Below are 18,992 nucleotides of genomic sequence, written 5' to 3'. Positions count from 1 at the left end.
ATCAGAATCTCTCACTTCTTCAACAAATGATACCTTTTTACTTCAATTCTTTTTAGGTTCAAAAACCCTAGTATCTTGATCAGAGATCCTTTGCATGAGATGACTGAGGCTTTCAAATTCCTGAGAAGCATACCTGTCTTTGAGATGTGGCAATAATCTTTGGAAAGCCAGATCGGCAAGCTACCGATCATCCTAGCACCAGGCTGTAGCACTTATTCTTTACATCTCGTAGCCTTTGTACAAAACTTTCTACCGATTCATCATTACGCTGTCTCAGTTTTACTAAATCGGTAAGCTTCTTTTCATAGATTCCTAGCAAAGAAATACTTATGAAATTGTTTTTCTAGATCAATCCAAGTAATAATAGAATTCAGTGGTAATGAAATGAACCATGTAAATGCCGATCCAGACAAAGATGATGAAAATAATCGAACTCTTAATTCATCTCTGCTAGTTGTCCTCTCCACATTAATAAGTGAAGCGATTGACGTGTTCCATTGTTGATGTGTCATCTTGCTCTGGAGAATTTAGTGAAATCTGGTATCTTATACCGATTTGGGAGAGGAATTAAATCATATGCAGGAGGATATGGAGTCCGATAAGAATAAGTATTGACCTTAGGCTTTATCCCAAACTGATCCTTCATAATTTCTGCTATCCTATCGGCCCAAAAAGCATCAGCCTCCTGATGACGAACTAGGCTGAATTTCTACAGGAGGTGCCTGCTGATATCCCTCCACATATCTTTATGGCCCACGATCTCCAGTAATCGGCATATTTGCCAGTTACTTGTGGTCCATTAACCTGTTGGAAAGGATTCATCGGCTGTGCTGCCGATGCTTGATTCTGGACACCAGCTTGCATATGACCTTGTTGAATCCCTGCAACCTGTTGATTTTGCTGAACTGTATGTTGAACAAGGTAACTGTCCTGACCAACCATTACTAGAACTCATCGGTATAAAACTTACCGATGGCTGGTAATTTGCTGACATTGTTGGATAATTATAACCAGCTTGAGGCATGAACTGAACCCCAGTTTGACTCATAACAGGGGCTTTCTGCTGCATCGGCAGTAAGCTTGCCGATGGATTTGAACTGGGTGTTTGAACCAAGGCATCTGAAAGGCCTCCTGGAGTTGGTTGCACAATAGTTGCTGTGGCATATTGAGGCACTTGGGCCATCGGCGAAATAGCCGATGGTATAGGAGCTTTTCCTACTGCGTCAAATACTTGAGGTAACCCAGGATTGAAAGCAGATGACTTCGGAGGCATACCATATCCCCACCAATTAGCAGGAATCTGGCTATTCTGAGACAGGGCTTGACATAGCTGATGCCGCTAGATCTGTATTAAGCTGAACTCGTCCTACCAGATCTGATCGTATCGGTGTAGATTGAATATTAGGTAAGCCTGTCGATACTGGAGGAGAAGTAACTTCTGTACCCACAACGGCCGAGGGAGCCGATGGAGTATTAACAGATGCCGGCTCTAGGTTGGTGATAGGCAGGCCCAACAGTAATGCGGTGACTGCTTGTCCTTCTTTGAGAGTTCGAACCACAGCATTATGAACAGTATTGGACAGTACATTGAAATGATTAATCAAAGCATGATTTACTGCTAGAATTAACCATCTCTTGAAGTTTACCAGGATTGGAGTCAAAGGTAACCTACCGAGGCAACGACAAATCTTGCTTCTAGATGACTTGTCCACTCTTGTTCAGGCTAAATGATTTCAGACAAAGCTGCCTGTATTCTTCTACAGCTTTTTCCATAGCCTGCCTCTGCTCTTCCTTAAGATCTTCTTCTGATACCGCGATAATGTTCTCTGAATTGATCTCGGAATTGAACATATTGATCGGATTGATTGGTCCCACCGGGCATGCCAAAAGATGTGTTGATGCAAAAGTGGATCTGTAAACACAAAGGGCTAATACCCGAATCGATATCCAAAGCGTGCCAGTCGATTTGACCTGTTAATCGATAAGGATGAAGATACGAGCACTTTGGTCCTGACAACAGCGATACGTCCGGAAGTCATGGCCAAGAGGTACTCACGCGGAACTCGAGAATCGCCGAAGGTTGCACTGCGATGCAACTCGCCGAATCAATGAGAACTCGTAAAAAGAAAAATGTACAAATTGACGAAGTCGCCGAAAAGTAAGTAGATGCAAATAGGAGTAAAAATTGGTTTTGATATTGATTGATATATCTTTTACATTGCCCTTCAATCTATATTTATACCCTGATCTAAAGAGACATAACCAAACATAACTAGGACACCAAATCCATACCTAAGGAAATACGTGACTCTTACATGAATCATACTCTAATAAATACAGAAAAGAAATCAACTCCTATCTATTTCCCTGTCCGCCTCAATTACGATGGAAATCTCACCGACCTCCTTTCCATCGGCATACTTCCTGTTTCATCGGCAGTAGTCTTCAAGCCTTCCTTCATCGGCATCGACAATAATACCTCCAACCTCATCGGCAACGCCCGAGTCTAAATCAACATTTCCATCGACCACCACCAGTCATCGGCAACCATCTTTACAAGCTGACTTTCATCGGCTGTCAGCGTATACAGTAACTTTCCTTCTGCCGATTAGTTCACTCCGATCATTTTGACACGTGCAAAAAACGGTGTCAACAACGCGACTTCTATGACAAACCATTTTTTGTCATAAAACTAAAATTATGACGAATTTGGCTCCTTCAATGACGAAAGTTGTTCGTCATAGAAGTGGATATTTCTAGTAGTGCTCCTTTGTATTCTTTGGTATTCATTGATTGATCAATTACCATGGTGGTATATCTTCTCTACGACTCTCTTAGATTACTCTGTGTAATTACCTTGTGTAGAGCTTATGGTAGTTGTAACTAGTTGAGTAGCTTAGTTTCTAGCTAGCTCTTTGAGTATAGAGGGTAGTGACTAGCCTTTGAGTGCTTAGTGATCATAACTGACTAGAATTGTTGTTAGGTGGCTTGCATCTTTAGTAGGCTAGCGTAATACTCGCTTTGTTATTTAATTATCTAACCACTTGTCTTAAGTGTTGTTGTAGAAATTTTTATAGGCTATTTACCCCCATCTAGCCATTTAGGATCTTTCAACCCCTCCCCGACCGGATGGCTTCTCCCGGCAGCAACCCCGGCGCGGTCTCCTCTTCTACACCTTCCTACTCGTAGGTTCCCCTGTGCCATCCTGCTTGCCAACTTCTCTCCCGACATGTCCTCCTCGAGGCATACCCTTCTCCTCAACGCCCGCGCAAATGGTGGTGTGACCTCCGCGGTCCCGACACGCGAGCTCCATAACGCAGTCGATAAAACGAGGGGGAGAGAAATTTGAGAATGACGAGTGGGTCTTGTGTCATTCTCGATTAGAATGAATTTGAGAGCTATGGCTGGAGTAGAAGCAAAAAGTTAAGCCCTCAAAAATAGAAATAACCTCAAATCAAAAGTAGAGATTCTAATTTAAGAGCTCTTGCTGAAGTTGTTCAACCTTAAAGTCTAGAGCCAGGCCTGTTTAAGAGACAATAACTCCGTAAGCAATTTGCTCGTAAGTCATAACTAACATGTTCTCTTTTTCTTGCCGCAAAAGGCCTTCCTCCAAGTAGCGCTCCTAGTGGGTCAAAAGTCAAAACTCATCTTTTATCCAACCATACGTGTATTGTTCCAACCCAATCGAATTCAACCTACCAACTAGCGATACCCATTGGTTTGTATAAAAGGTATATATGGGTTTGAATAAAACATGCGGACCTCCTAATTAAAAGTCGGATCTAGCTTGAAACTAAAATCTCCGAGTTTACATATGAAATTTTATCAAAATCAAGTGAAATTTATTGGAAATGATTTAGTACATCATCAAGGAGCTACTTAGAGCCAATTGGCATTACATGATCAACATGTGAGTCCCGCATAGGAGTCTGGATCCTAGAACTAAAATCAGCTTGTTCGTTTGGCCGTGGCTTGTCGTAAACGATCGTAAATTTCCTAACCAGAACAGTATTTTTCTCTCACACGAACCAGCACCGATACGAACCCAGCCAACCGAACAGGCTGAATGTCACGTTCACACCCTAGAACTAAAACTTTAACGAAATTGATAGAAATTTGTTGTAAATGATTTAATGTATGAAGAAGCTACATCATACTAATTAGCACCTCTAGTTGAACATATGGGTCCCACAACAAATTAAACTACTGGACTACAACCTATTTCAAACCAATAGACATATGCACCTATACAAACCCATAGGTTTCAACCCATTCAAACTAAAAAATAAAAAAAAATAAGAAACCCGAAAGTCCAACCAATTTTCTATTAAACCCATGTCAACCCCAACCATCAAGACCACCTCCTCCAAGGCTCTAATATTATAGGAGTAATACACAAGAAACTGAGCAAGTGACTAGTGAATTATTGTGTACAGTACGTCAGTACCTTTACGAGATTTCACTACAGTCACATGCAACATGACTCTCGGTGTCGGTTGGTAGATTCAACAACTTGCGAAACAACGGATATCATCTCTTGCTTTAGGGTAAAAGATCATGCTTTTGCGTTTTGGTTCTCTTGACGATAACATAAATATATATGCCTGAACTACCCCTATTATTTATATATATAGAAATTGACCAAATTAAACGTGTGAACTGATGGGCGTCGTGGAGATATTCCACCCATTCACTCGCGTCACAGTTTCTTTAGGTTCAAATGACTTTCGAATATTGCGTGTTTCGTCGAGTCGCATGCTTTGTTCCAATTCTAGAAGCCAAAGCACAGTGATTTACGGGGAACGTGTTTCGTGTAAATGGTACCATTGTAAACCAATAGCTAGACTCCAAACATGTCACATGACTGCACGAGAGTCAAGTAATTGGTTGGAATATTCTCTCCTCTTTTGCTAGTTAATTCTTGCTTTCGTAATCATGGCGAGAGGGAGCCAAACATACGCAGCAACCCAGGGCATGGCTTACTGTTATTGGCTTTCCCTCCTCTACTTTTTTTAGCTGTTCCGGGTTCTCTCCTCGTCAACCTTTATTTCCATGTCCCTTTTTCCCTCAATTTTCTCCCTATCTTAAGCACGTTTTTTTTTTTTGAAAAAAGAAGAAGAAATTGTCCTTTCTTCTTGGCGGAGAAACACTCATCCATCTTTACCTGCAACTTGTAGCCAGAGAATCGCGTGCTGAATTTCGAGCTTTTTCCGCTTGTCCAACAATTTCTGTTTGCATTTTATTTTAAAAACAATTTTTATTCCATTCTAAAAGCCTTAGGGGACATCAATAATAATATATCTATGAAACTATATTCTTATAAAGCTAATTCCCAATATAAGTCCTATCTCAACATGCAAGCCATCTACTAACTATCTACATCATCTTCCTCTAACAGCCATGTGATCCCACTAACTTCCAACCCATTAATACAACTAATTTTGATAAGAAAATGAATGTAAGAACATGTAGATAGTTTATGACTCATATATGCAACAGTTTTATTTTTAAGAGGGTTCCGTAGCACAGAGGTCTAGACTAACTCTGTAACTTGTAGAGTAATTTAATATGGTTTATGTATTTATATGTAGTCTAAACTTTTTATTTTTAACTAAATAATTCATCTAAGTGCTCTTAGCATACCACCCACCATTATATCCAAGATTTTAGGACCTAAAGCTTTATCAAACAAGACCTAAACAAAAACAATGCAGTAATTTATGATTGCAATTTTTTTATGGAATTTTGTTATGAATCTCCAATTAATCTATCTCAAACCTCTCGACGATAATTTCTCTATAAGTTGTATATGGCAGCCAATCGAAGCCACTCATTTTGAAACTATCCCGTATAACTGTCGGTCTTTTATGGAGAATTATTTCAGTTGTCACATTAATCATGGTCCTAGCGCTACGGAAATTATGAAATCTATGTAGAAATATTGTGTTGAGCCAGCCAATTAATTTGGCTTTTGGTGTGTGATCCCAACGAAATAATTTTTCTAGTTGAAATGGTAGTCTAAACTTTTTAATTTTAACTAAATAATTCATCTAAGTGCTCTTGACGTACCACCCACCTTTATATCCAAGATTTTTAGGACCTAAAGCTTTATCAAACAAGACCTAAACAAAAACAACGAAGTAATTTATGATTGCAATTTTTTTATGGAATTTTGTTATGAATCTCCAATTAATCTATCTCAAACCTCTCGATGATAATTTCTCTATAAGTTGTATATGGCAGCCAATCGAAGCCACTCATTTTGAAACTATCCCGTATAACTGTCGGTCTTTTATGGAGAATTATTTCAGTTGTCACATTAATCATGGTCCTAGCGCTATGGAAATTATGAAATCTATGTAGAAATATTGTGTTGAGCCAGCCAATTAATTTGGCTTTTGGTGTGTGATCCCAACGAAATAATTTTTCTAGTTGAAATGGTAGTCTAAACTTTTTAATTTTAACTAAATAATTCATCTCAGTGCTCTTGACGTACCACCCACCTTTATATCCAAGATTTTTAGGACCTAAAGCTTTACAAACAAGACCTAAACAAAAACAACACAGTAATTTATGATTGCAATTTTTTAATGGAATTTTCTTATAAATCTCCAATTAATCTGTCTCAAACCTCTCGACGGTAATCTCTATAAGTTGTATACGGCAGCCACTCGAAGCCACTCATTTTGAAACTATCTTGTATAACCATCGGTCTTTTATAGAGAATTATTTCAATTGTCACATGAATCATGATCCTAGCGCTATGGAAATTATGAAATCTATGTAGAAATTACAAATTTGACAGAGCTTCCTGAGTTGATTCTCTGCTGAATCCAGCAAGAGCTCTGCTAAACAATTTTTCAAAGAAAAGTGATTCTGCTGATTCTGTGAAGTGATTCTCTGAAATGAACTAAGAGGCTGGGAGCTGAAAAAAGTAGCTTCTCCAGATTTTGTGAAGTGATTCTCCATCGTGATTTTGAGAGTTTATGCTAAAGAATCAAAGAAAATCACTTCAATCACAGAATCACTTCTTTCAAAGAATCAACTTTCATAGAGAATTAGAATCAGATGGAGCTCTACAAAACAAGCCCTTATATTGCGATGAGCCAGCCAATTAATTTGGCTCTCACTCTCAGTGCGTGATTCCCACGAAATACAGTCATTTGTCTGGTTGAAACGGGCTGTTCACAACAGGACATGAGACAGCATGATCATCATAGGACTTGGATAAAAAAAATCGCTATAAAACCTTTACATTGCCGACGCAAATTGTTTCCTTCTGGGAAGTGCCATGCAAAACATCCATCTAACGACGAACAAACAGGTTGGATATTATACTACTACTACTAGGACATCATAGCGTGTGGATCGGATAATGCACAACTAGCCACAGACTGGTCGGCGTTGATATTTATCTGGTCTCCGACTGCGATGGATGGATCGACATGCAAATCCCCCCGAGTAGTAGTATTTATATTTATATGGCCTATATGATGGGGCTCGCCAAGTTGGCTGCGGTTACCATGCATGCTTTGGTCGTCGACTGCTAGCCCGCTGATGACAACCAAGCAACGCGCCGACAGAATTGGCCTCATCTCAGCAGTCAGCTCCTTTAATTTGCTGATTAATTGCAGGCGTGTGCAGTGCAAACCTGTCGTAGACATCTCATTGATATATAATAATTGACTATATATACGAAAAACAATTTCCCAGCTAGTTGCAGATCAGTATGTTGCTGTGTGCAGATGATTTATGATTAGCACGCAGCTGATCCATAGCACCATAATACGCATACAATATGCATGCTACGCAGTTTGCCAATCAGTGCTAAACCTTCTAGTTATATTTGTTTATCAATCATGCCGACTGCAAGCCGTGAGTCGCCTCACCGGGTTTTTCCCCAGAAAGAAACCAGGTGCAGTTGCAGTTGACTGCAAACAAGGTGCAGCTGCTAGCCTGGTTCTTCGTAGCGACCGATCGAACCAGAAGGGAAAAAAAACTCTCGATGATTGTACATCTGACTGAGCCAATCAGATGGCTACCAACAGTTCTCAGTTCTAGTTGCATGCATGTATCCGAGGAGCGAGGAATATGCGCTAGATCTTCGCCCAACATAGCTTCACTCACCCTTCTTCGACTATTCGACTAGGGGTGGACCGGGCTAGGTCAAACCCTTTTTTTTCCAAAACGGCCCACTGACAGAGATATCTAACGCCGCGTTTAGATGACAAAAATTTTTGGTTTTAGTTACTGTAGCACGTTCGATTTTATTTAGTAATTAGTGTCTAATTATGGACTAATTAGATTCGAAAGTTTCATCTCGCGATTTCTCACCTAACTGTGCAATTAGTTTTTTTTCGTCTATATTTAGCACTCCATGCATGTGCCGCAAGATTCGATGTGACACTTTAGGGTGAAAAATTTTGGGAACTAAACAGCCCCTAAATAGTCTTTTCATGGGACTGATTGAAGAAGTCTGGTAAAAGTTGGTGGCGCTGGCGCTCAAGTGTTGCTGTTAACTGGAACGTTCTTTTCATAGTCAAATAAGCACCTTCCAAAGTTCCATGCACCCGTACTAACTAGACATTTTTTTATCATTTTTTATTTTTTGGAAACACATAAAAATGTAAAAACTGAGAACCATATACACACGTATTGAGGGACTGGTTGGAAAGTAGAAATTTTATTCGAATCATATATAAATTTTACAAGAATGGTTTGATTTTACAGAAAAAATAAGATTTTGGAGAAAATCCAGTGTTCCAAACAGGGAAAAAAACATTTTTACAGTAATGGTTCAATTTTGCAGAAAAAATAAGATTTCAGAGAAAATCCGGTGTTCCAAACAGGAAAAAAGCAAGAGGGAGCATGCATGGGCTTATGTTCCACTACAACTAACCTAACCACCAATTGAGTTAAGCTCGGTTTGCAATTAAATTTTCTACTTCCGTTTTCGTAAATATAACTTCCTTCTAAATTAATTTTCTTCATCTTTGACTATTAATATCTAAAATTATATAGATTGACAGCACAAGATTGATATTGTTAGATTCATTATGAGAAACATTTTTTTCATAAAATACGAATCTTGTTATCTTATAAGCGTAGCTCAATCGATTGGGTTACATGTGGTGAAACCTATCCGCCTGAAAAAAAAATTGAATTAAAATATTACTAATATTTTCTATAAATCTAGTTAAATTTAATAAAGTTCAAACTATAACGACAAATATTTAGGAAGATTACACTCCTAACCCAGAAAGGTTGTTTGAAAAAAAAACGGTTTATATATACTAGCGAAGTACCGAACCAATCCCCAGAGTCAGAGTCAGGCCGGGCAAGGGTACCACCCAAGTCCGGTAAACGTAAACGGTAAACCAACGTCATAGCGGGAGCATTCCGAAGTCTGAACGTGGGCAAAACCGCGTATTAGTTGGGCGGCTGCCGTGCCCCTCGCCGCGCCGCGATAGACTCGGGGCCACCGAGTCCACCGTCACTCCAGAGACCAGACTGTCTCACAAACCACGACCCAAAATACAACATTTATTCATTCTTTAGTAGTGCTATAGATTAAAAATTAATATTTATTTTTATCTTCTTCGATAACAAAATTTAAAAAACAACTTTTTTTAGAAGAGAGATACTCAAATTTAAATTATATTTTTTCTAATTACTAAAATAAATCTTTTATCAATATACTCTATTACATGCTATAGATATTATATTACATACCTATTTTAAAGCTACGAGACAGCCTCTACCTGCTCGCTTCTTTGCTTCCGCTCCAAAAACCCAATAAAAAACGCACCTTTCCTTCCCCTCCCATTCGCCTCGCTTTCCCCCCCACCTCCCTCCCCTTCCTCCCTCGATCCCCCCGCCGGGAAGATCCGATCCCATCGACCTCCACCTCCACCTCCCGGCGCAGTCAGAGTTTCCCGTCGGCGGAGCAGGAAGGCGGAAACGAAAGGAATGTTGCACCTTTGAGCGGCGCGGCGACCCGGTGTTCCTTCCTGGCCGGCGATGGGCTGCTTCTCGTGCTTCGACTCCCCGGCAGATGAGCAGCTCAACCCCAAATTCGGTGGCGCCGGTGGGTACGGCGGCGCGTCCTCCGCCGCCGCGGCGTACGGAGCCGGCGCCGGCGCCGGCATCGGCCGGCACGGGGACAGGGGGTACCCGGACCTCCAGCAGGCGCCCATGGCGGCGCCGCGCGTCGAGAAGTTCTCTGCAGGTGCGTGACGTGCTCCTTGCTCAGCTACGTGTTCCACGGCTTGGGGTGGGTGGGTGGGTGGGTGGGTCTTGGGTGGACTGGACTGGATCCCGGCGCGCGCTAGTTGGTGGGTGGGTTCGGATCCCGGCGCGGTGGTTGATTTCCCCCGCGTGGTGGTTCAACCGCACCAGGCCTGCTTGATCTGAATTAGTACGGCTCCGTGTAGCTTGCGGCCATCTTTGCGTGTTGAATTAGCGTCTGTAGTTAAGAAATTCTTGATAGGCAAAGGGAGAAGAAACTAGGAACCAGCTTGACTTGTTGGACAGATTGTTATTTACTACAAATTAGGTTCATTTACTACCTTAGGCCTTGGAGAGATGTAAAGGTCGTCGGGATATGAACTCATGGACTGATGCAATCAGCACATGCTAGTTTAGATAGTGATTCTCTTTGTCTGAGTCGGACTGCTGATTAGTTACTGAATCTACCTCTTGTACTTGTCTATGTGTGCAGTGGCTGAGAAAGCAAGAGTTAAGAGCAATGTGCTCACCAAACAGGCTTTGGTGCCAAAGGATGCCAATGGCAATGTCATCTCAGCTCAGACTTTCACCTTCCGTGAGCTCGCCACCGCCACCAGGAACTTCAGGCCCGAGTGCTTCCTGGGCGAGGGAGGTTTTGGACGTGTTTACAAGGGTCGCCTTGAGAGCACAGGCCAGGTAACTTTGAGTTAAGCAAGTGCGACCTTGCTCTTTTCTTGCTGTCTGCTGTCAAAGAATAGTGTTAGTAGCAAACTGCACTGTTGTAGAATTGGGACTTTGTTTTAGCCCACAGATTTCATGTGTCCATAAGTGAAATAGTAGCTGTTCTGTGGAGAGCTGTTTTGCTTGATTCTTGTCTTTTGACAATAGACTAGAAGAATTGGCACTGCTCGTTCTAGTCCAAATGTTAAAACAGTCCATGTTGTGGAATTGTAGCTGTTCAATGGAGCTTACATTCTTAGATTTGCATACCTTATGTTCTTGTCTTTTGCTAGTTTACTGAAAGAATATGATGGACAGTAGATGCAAAAGAGAAACGAGGCTGGATTAAAAAAAATTGATGGTTCAAGTGTGATTGTTTGCTGCAGGTTGTTGCTATAAAGCAGCTTAACAGGGATGGGCTTCAAGGAAACAGAGAATTTCTTGTAGAAGTTCTCATGCTCAGCTTACTACATCATCAAAACCTGGTTAATTTGATTGGTTATTGTGCTGATGGAGACCAGCGACTTCTTGTTTATGAATATATGCCCTCCGGATCACTGGAAGATCATTTGCACGGTACAAATGCTGTTCCTGTGTGCTGTATTGAAACTGTTTGCCTATGACCACTATCTGTCAGCATTCCAACCAGTGTTCTCTGTGTGACTAGATGCATGCCTGTCCTAGTGTGTGTCTGCCTGTCTGTCACATGCTTGCTTGTCTAGGGTTGTCAGCTTGTTCTATCTTTGTTAGTCTTCTGCTCTTTATTGTATGCATCTATCTTCATTATTCTTCCTTTTTATACTGGCAGATGTTTGGTCCGTAGCCCTTCACACACTACCAATAGCATTACTATTTTGCTTTTGAAATCTATTCAAGACCCATTGTGACGCAGGGTGCCATACTGTGCACCCCTCTATTAGCAATCTTTATATTACATTTTACCCTCTGTTAGTGTATCATCCTTCTGTTACAGTTCCTCACATTTTAACTGTTGTTAATGTAATGCAATACAAATTTCTTTGACTGTTCATTTGGTGTAGTTAGGACATTGGTTATGATATATAAGTTAGATGTTTTTCCCTTCTGTTTTGTGCACTACTGAGGTTGAAACAATATTGCAACAAATTAAATTTTTGTGCATTCTACCAAAGTTTACCCTTAAAGGTATACCACATGCTGGAACCAATTGAATAAATGATCTGGTCGGAATATCTTATTTTGTGATTGGGTTTAAACATACTAAATAAATTTAACCAACCTAGGAGGAGTTAGGTGCCACTGTAAATTGAAGAGGACTTGAACCAGCTCCCACCAACTAAGCTAGGCTGACTGGCTGAGTTCCTACTATTTGATCTTCTCTTAAGGCCAGTGTTGTTGTAAACGGCCATGTAGTCCGTTTACATGCCATTAAACGCTATACGATGACCAGCCGTGCCCATTTATTTGGTCGTTTATCCCATTTAATTGACCGTGTAGCTAGTATTGAGAGGCAAGTATGCCTCTTAACAGGACACCCATGAGCTCACACACAAAGAACACACGTGAGCACAAGTGGATTTGGTGGCTGGCATGACTTAGCCTTTTCTGTTTTTTCTCTTCTACTAATGTAGCCAAACGTGAGCTACAAATCAGGCTGTGATAGCCTCCTAATTAATGCAGAATATTACCCAACTAATCAGCCTATTATTACTCCTATTACTACATGCTGAAATTTAGCTAAAGTAAATGCTATGAACCTAGACACTAGCATGCACCTAGACACACAGGATTATTTCCAATTAGTTTAAGTGGCCTTGTAGCCCAAATAAATGCTAAACGATAGGTGCCCAATTGTTTACCGTTTAGTGTTTTGGTGTTTTTAGATTTTATTAGCTCAAAATGTGTACCATTTGATCCGTTTTAAAATTAGTTTGTTACTCTGCCATAGTTTTGCATTCTTTGAACTAATTCTCCTTCATTTCATCAACTGCTATGTCAGAATTTATAGCTTGAACCAGTGGCTCACTTTATGAACTTAATGTCTGAATGATTGTTCTTGTGTACAGTTTGGGGATATGTGATAGCGTACTACAATGTCTTAGCTTTCTTCCTTCAAGTAAATAAATACATAAGATATTCCTCCAAACAGTGAGTTCATTTCGTTTTAATCTGCCGAGGAGTCTCTTGTTTGACCTAAATGGTTCCACTTGATGTAGATCTACCTCTTGATAAGGAGGCCTTGGACTGGAACACCAGGATGAAAATTGCAGCAGGTGCTGCCAAAGGACTGGAGTACCTTCATGACAAAGCTAATCCGCCAGTTATTTACAGGGATTTCAAGTCATCGAACATTCTGTTGGATGAAAGTTTCCACCCGAAGCTGTCTGACTTTGGACTTGCTAAGTTGGGTCCAGTTGGCGACAAATCACATGTCTCAACACGTGTAATGGGTACATATGGTTATTGTGCACCAGAATATGCTATGACAGGGCAGCTGACAGTGAAGTCCGATGTGTATAGCTTTGGGGTTGTCTTGCTAGAGTTGATTACTGGCCGTAGGGCTATTGACAGCACCAGACCACATGGCGAACAAAATCTTGTCTCATGGGTAAGTAATGATCTGTTTACATGTAAATGACCGTGTGTTACCTTTTTTCTTATATCTTCACATCGTAGTATGTCTGTTGGCACCAGACACTAACTACTTGTAGATACTGTAGCCATATAGCATCACTTTGTTGCCAGAAACATTGGATCGCTAGTTAAATATATTTTTTATTGATTTTCACTAAATTCTCCAAGTAATCAGGCCTCTCATCCTCTACTCTACATCCTAAATGAACACAAACCATTGGTTTACAAGCAAGTGGTAATGGTTCTACATGAAATAATGGTTAAATTACATTTTTGACTTATGTTAAACTGCTGCTGGGTCACTCAAGACTAGGGTAGAGGAATTGGAGATGCTAGCATATACTGTAAAGGTCATATTTCATTTTGTTTGGACGACCCCCTTCGACCAACAGTTACTTTATTTACACATAATTTTTGTCACGCGAAAATAAATGTTATTAGATTTGTATAAAGAAAATACTTTATAATTTTGCATCACAAAAAAAATGACATTATTGGAGTAATTGTTGGTCAAAGTTTTGTCCTAGGAGATGAAATAAGCCTTGTAACTTCAAACGGAGGGACTATTGTGAACTGAGCAAGTAGAATTTGTCATCTGCCAACCTCCATTATGCTGATTTTCCTGGTTGGTTAGAACAGATTGTATGTTTGTGGTTGGAAAGGATAAAGTGCATGTGCTCACACTGATCATTGGTTGGCAGGCACGTCCTCTTTTTAATGACAGAAGAAGGCTCCCTAAGATGGCTGACCCGAGGCTGGAAGGGCGACACCCCATGCGTGGGCTTTACCAAGCCCTTGCGGTGGCTTCCATGTGCATTCAGTCAGAGGCTGCTTCACGCCCACTGATTGCAGATGTCGTGACTGCTCTGTCCTACTTGGCATCCCAGCCTTATGATCCCAACGCAGCTCTTGCTTCAAGGAAGCCAGGTGGCGATCAGCGAAGCAGGCCTGGTGAGAACGACAGGGCGGTTTCCAGGAACGACGAGACTGGAAGCTCCGGCCACAAGTCACCAGGCAAGGACCGGGAGGACTCACCCAGGGACCTCCCAGCGATCCTGAACAAGGACCTTGAACGTGAGCGCATGGTGGCAGAGGCGAAGATGTGGGGCGACCGGGAGCGGATGGTTGCCGAGGCGAAGATGTGGGGCGACCGGGAGCGCATGGTGGCCGAGGCTAAGATGTGGGGCGAGAACTGGCGTGACAAGCGGCGTGCAGAGAATGGGCAGGGGAGCCTGGACTAGCCGACTGGGAACAGCTAGGGGGCAGGCAGACGAACAGAAACGAGGCCTTCACACATCCACCCATGCACATCGTTTGTTTATTTCCAGGTCGATTTTCGTTCTGGCGGTGGCCGGCAGGGCCAGGGCAGGGAGGGTTAGATGTACATTCCTAGGGCAAGGAAAGAGTGGGGAAAACAGCAGGCAGCGTTGTACTGGATAGTGAATGCATGTGGTTGTACTTGTAAATTCTCAGAAAAATTTTGTGAGAATGAAAGGACGCATTTGAGTTCCACTTGTAAATCGTTCTGTCTCCGGCTGTGGTCTGTCTGTTTGGGTGCCTGGGTCGTCTGGCCTCTTGCTCAGCCTATGCTGCTCAATTTCTGGACGGAGGACGGCAGCTCCTATTCTCGCAACGGTCAGGAGTACCCGGCGCATTATAGTGAGTTCATCTTGTTCTCGTGACGGTCGCTGTGCTTGTGACCCTGGCACCCTGCGATGGAGGCAGGAACAGTCTGCGACTGAGCTTGGATAAAAGAAATACCTCGATCAATTTCAGACGCCCGACACAACGCGACCGGACTGTCATCTCCGGCGCCTCCGAACACTTGTCCGGTGCGTGTTCTCGGCTGTGTGGTCTGTTGTGGCCATGGTTGGTTCCTCTGGCCTGAAAGGGCGCCCTTGTTGCCATGCCACACGGACACGGTTGTAGTTTTGAGTTGTGACGCTGTCGGGGCCACCTTGCCTGCGCGAGCAAGCAAGTAAGAAGCAAGGCAGCGCCGAGACGGTGCTCGGTCGGGTCCGCCGATTCGACGGCGACGGCCGTGCGGGGCCGCGGCTGCCGACGCCCCGAAGTCCGAACCGAGGGGCGGCGAGGCCCCTGCCGGCCTGGGGGCCGCTTGGTCCATGCTTGAGTTGGCTTGCCCGGAAACTGTATACGCGCGCGCCCGCATCGCACGTGTTTGTTGCGTGCGCCTACCGCCGGCCGGGCTTGTCGTCCAGCACAGGTGGCGCACAGAAGCCGGCCGGGCCGGATATTTCAGCCGTGCCGCGTTGCTGCTAGCTGCCTCTCTGCCGTCGCCAGCCACTTGGTTGGCTCACCAGTTAAGCGCCTACAGCGGCAGCCCCTCTCGGCGAGAACGATCGTTATTGCTCTACTACGGAGCGGCGGTACTGGCACAATACAATCAGCATGTTGGCTCAATTATAGGGGCGCACCGCACGCCGCGGCACTGGGACTGTGCGGCGCATGATGGGATACATGGGGGGTCTTTGCGTGGTCGGCCGTGCGTGCGTTGTGCGTGTTGGAATCGAAGGCGCCTTGCCTACGTCTTCTTCCCGGAAGTCGTTGAAGACGCGGCGGCGGAATCGTGCAGCGTGACTGCAGCTGGAATCATGCAGACTATACAGTGGCTAGCCTAGCCACCGTCAGAAAAGCTCGGTCGATCGGTGACGTTTTCTCTTTCCCCTGCATGCTGAAATCCTTCGACGCTCCGACGACGGCCGAATTTGGTTGCCTGCTGCAATTGCAAGCCTGCAATCATGCCCTGGACCCTGGTCGCCATCATCAGGTAGCCCGCCCGGGCAGCAAGACACGGAGTAGGCCGGCCGCGATACGGCTGACAACTCCTTGGAGCCGCTTGCATTGGTCGTGCCACTTGTGGTGTGGCCGCCCGGAAGAGCAAGCCATCAAACGACGGAGCACGCCATGGAGAAATGCATGGCTACTTCGGGTGCGACAACTTAACGCTGCCATCGGGTTCCTCATGTTGTGTCCTGCCTCCTTCGTCCTAGTTCCTACTCGGCGTACGTACACGTACGTGAGCCGTGAGGTCATGCCAAATCCGTGTCACCCCTCGTGAGTAAGCACGATGAACAATATGCCTACCACGCAAAATCGTGTTCACCCCGTTTATTTATTTTTTTAGAAAAAAGCTATCCGTGCAGTGCGATCGGTTAGGACTTAGGACTATTGTGCTCGGAGAAGTGAGAGACACGGACTGTAAGTAGGGGAGAGACTCAATGACAAGAAATTTTCACTATTCGATATCTATATATATATATAGTAAACATGTCTGTGCTTTACAACAGAGCGTATAATTTTTTGCGTGGTGCTTGTGCAAATAATAATGTGCTAGCTATTCTTGTTGAACTTAATTGGAGTTGGCAATGGCCTAATCTTAAGTCAAATAAATTTCAAGGGCCATAATAAATGCTACGCATTAATTGATTAATCATGTATATACACATTTGATAGAAGATTGATTCAATTTAAATAGATAGTTATAGCTATTGTGTATATTTGTTGTGAGTTAAGAAATGTGGAAGACGATAGATACAGAGACTTTGAGACTTGAGAGAGGCAAGCCGTGTGAGTAGGCTGAAATTCAGTGAAGCTGAGCTGATCCGCGCGACTGGGCCAAAACCCAGCATCTGTGGCGTAGGCCTCCCGGGCCACGTGATGGGCCTAACCCCGCGTTGCCAAGGCCTGCTCCACCCACCCGCCGCGCTCTGCGCCTGCTGCAGGCTGCAGCTGCCGGCTAGCGACGGTGGATTTTCGCCGCGCCCCGCGCGACGCGACGGAGACGTATTACGCGGACGGGACAGCGAGCTTTTTACCGTGGGTCTGGGGGTCTCCAGTGCTCCAGTGCCCCAGCAGCAGCTGCCGCTCCCTGCCCTGCCCTCCCCGCCTCGACGTGGCGGACTCGCACCACCCGTCGCACCCAGTGCGCTGGATCGGAGCCAGGCGTGTCCCCGGTCTGTCCCGTCCGGTGAAGAGGTTGCTACAGGCGCTGCAAGCAGTGTACGCCGCTCATACAAACAAAAGCAGAAGGTCAAGCTTTTGTTGCATGCAGGCTGACGGGTTTAGCTGAATGCGGCAATTCTTTACATGAAGCTTTGAGCTCGCCGATGAATGAATCTATAGATAAGGAGTTAGCCTGTCCGTGCCCTGTGTATCGACCTCTCTTTCACTTATTACTTCTCTGTTGCGGATGCAGATGCAGATGCAGTTGTAGCAACAGTGTGGGTGGTCGAGACTCGACTCTCGAGAGGCAGCGGATGTGATCTAGAGCTACAGAAACAGAACCTTGCGGGGTAACCTCGCCATCCCAATCCAACGAAACATCGTGACTTTGTTGATTCTTTCTAGAAATGTTATGAGTCTACTTGAAAAAAAAACAAACATTGAAAACTATGCACACCCGTCACAGACCACGGGCGTGCAGGGTAGATCACGCTGGCGACAGCCGGAATCCATGGAGGCCAGGGGCAGACCACACAGGCCGGCTCCGGCTCCGGCTCCGGCTGGGACTGCGATGCGGCCGTATGCATGAGGTGGTGGGGAGGGACCAGCGCGAGCAGAGCAACGACATCAACTGACCAGAATCATCAGCCGGATCTATCTAACGGCACCAGGAAACGAATGGTGTCAAGGAGCCTGACAGCGACTTGCTTGGGATCAAATGTTGCCGCGCCGCGCACCCCTATTTCGATCTTCCCCAAATCTCATCTCGCACCAGCAGGAAGCTAGCGGCTGGTCCATCCAGTTCTTCCGAGATATCATCATCAGTGGCCGGGAAAACTATATATACTGACTGGCGTCGCCGGTGGCTACTTTTTTATCTGTGTTGTGTCGCATCGCACAGACGCACACCTCGTGCCTGAGCCTGACTGCCATGGCCGGGTCGTTTTCACCATCTCATCATCCCACATGCGCACCGTTGGCCAGACCAGCCGCCGAGCAACGAAAAGGCGCACCGGTTTCTTCGCTTCGGCCGTTCAGCGCCCGGCGGTGCACGCGACGGGAACGAAGACTAGCAGTAGTACTGCTAGCTCCTTTGCAACGCAACGGGACAAGGCAGGCTTGAATGCGCACGTCTGTCCGTCCCGCCCCGCCCCGCCTGGCCCTCCATGCTCCAGCTTTCCCGGGGCGCAGAGGCCTCGTTCGCTTGCGCGTGCATATGCCTGCTGCCTGCCGAGTCGCGCAGCGCCGCACACTTGTCCCGCCCCGCCCTCTGCTGGGCCTGGGCGCTCCCGGCTCCTCAGGTTGTGCCCGTGGAAAGGAAAGGTCAGCAGGTCGAGTGCATGGGCCAATAGCAGTTTGGCACGGCCGGACGTCGCACGGGGCCACGGGGGGCGGGTGTTGTTTCGTTGCACAAATTACCCCGCCATGGACACACACGAAGCGGAAATGTAGTTAGTACGAGTAGTGAA

General features: G+C 44.6%; 1 protein-coding gene across 1 annotated transcript; it reads left to right on the top strand.

Annotated features, from left to right (window-relative positions):
• The first annotated feature begins 9,835 nt into the window (after nt 1-9,835).
• LOC136477424 (serine/threonine-protein kinase PBS1-like) lies at nt 9,836-15,080 on the top strand. The gene is made up of 5 exons (XM_066475579.1): nt 9,836-10,228; nt 10,721-10,923; nt 11,334-11,523; nt 13,143-13,534; nt 14,262-15,080. Exons 1-5 carry the CDS (start codon nt 10,021-10,023, stop codon nt 14,799-14,801), a joined length of 1,533 nt encoding a protein of 510 aa, XP_066331676.1. The 5' UTR covers nt 9,836-10,020; the 3' UTR covers nt 14,802-15,080.
• Nucleotides 15,081-18,992: the final 3,912 nt, after the last annotated feature.

This window comes from Miscanthus floridulus, chromosome 8 (assembly GCF_019320115.1).
Source record: "Miscanthus floridulus cultivar M001 chromosome 8, ASM1932011v1, whole genome shotgun sequence".
Taxonomy (NCBI): Eukaryota; Viridiplantae; Streptophyta; class Magnoliopsida; order Poales; family Poaceae; genus Miscanthus; species Miscanthus floridulus.
The sequence above is the reverse complement of the archived record's forward strand: the minus strand, read 5'-3'. Positions and strand labels throughout refer to the sequence as shown.

Excerpts from the sequence above, each read along its gene's own strand:
- LOC136477424 (XM_066475579.1), top strand. The coding sequence starts at position 10,021 with ATGGGCTGCTTCTCGTGCTTCGACTCCCCGGCAGATGAGCAGCTCAAC. Across the intron at positions 10,924-11,333 it reads GCCTTGAGAGCACAGGCCAG|GTTGTTGCTATAAAGCAGCT; the intron begins GTAACTTTGAGT and ends TGTTTGCTGCAG. Across the intron at positions 11,524-13,142 it reads ACTGGAAGATCATTTGCACG|ATCTACCTCTTGATAAGGAG; the intron begins GTACAAATGCTG and ends CACTTGATGTAG.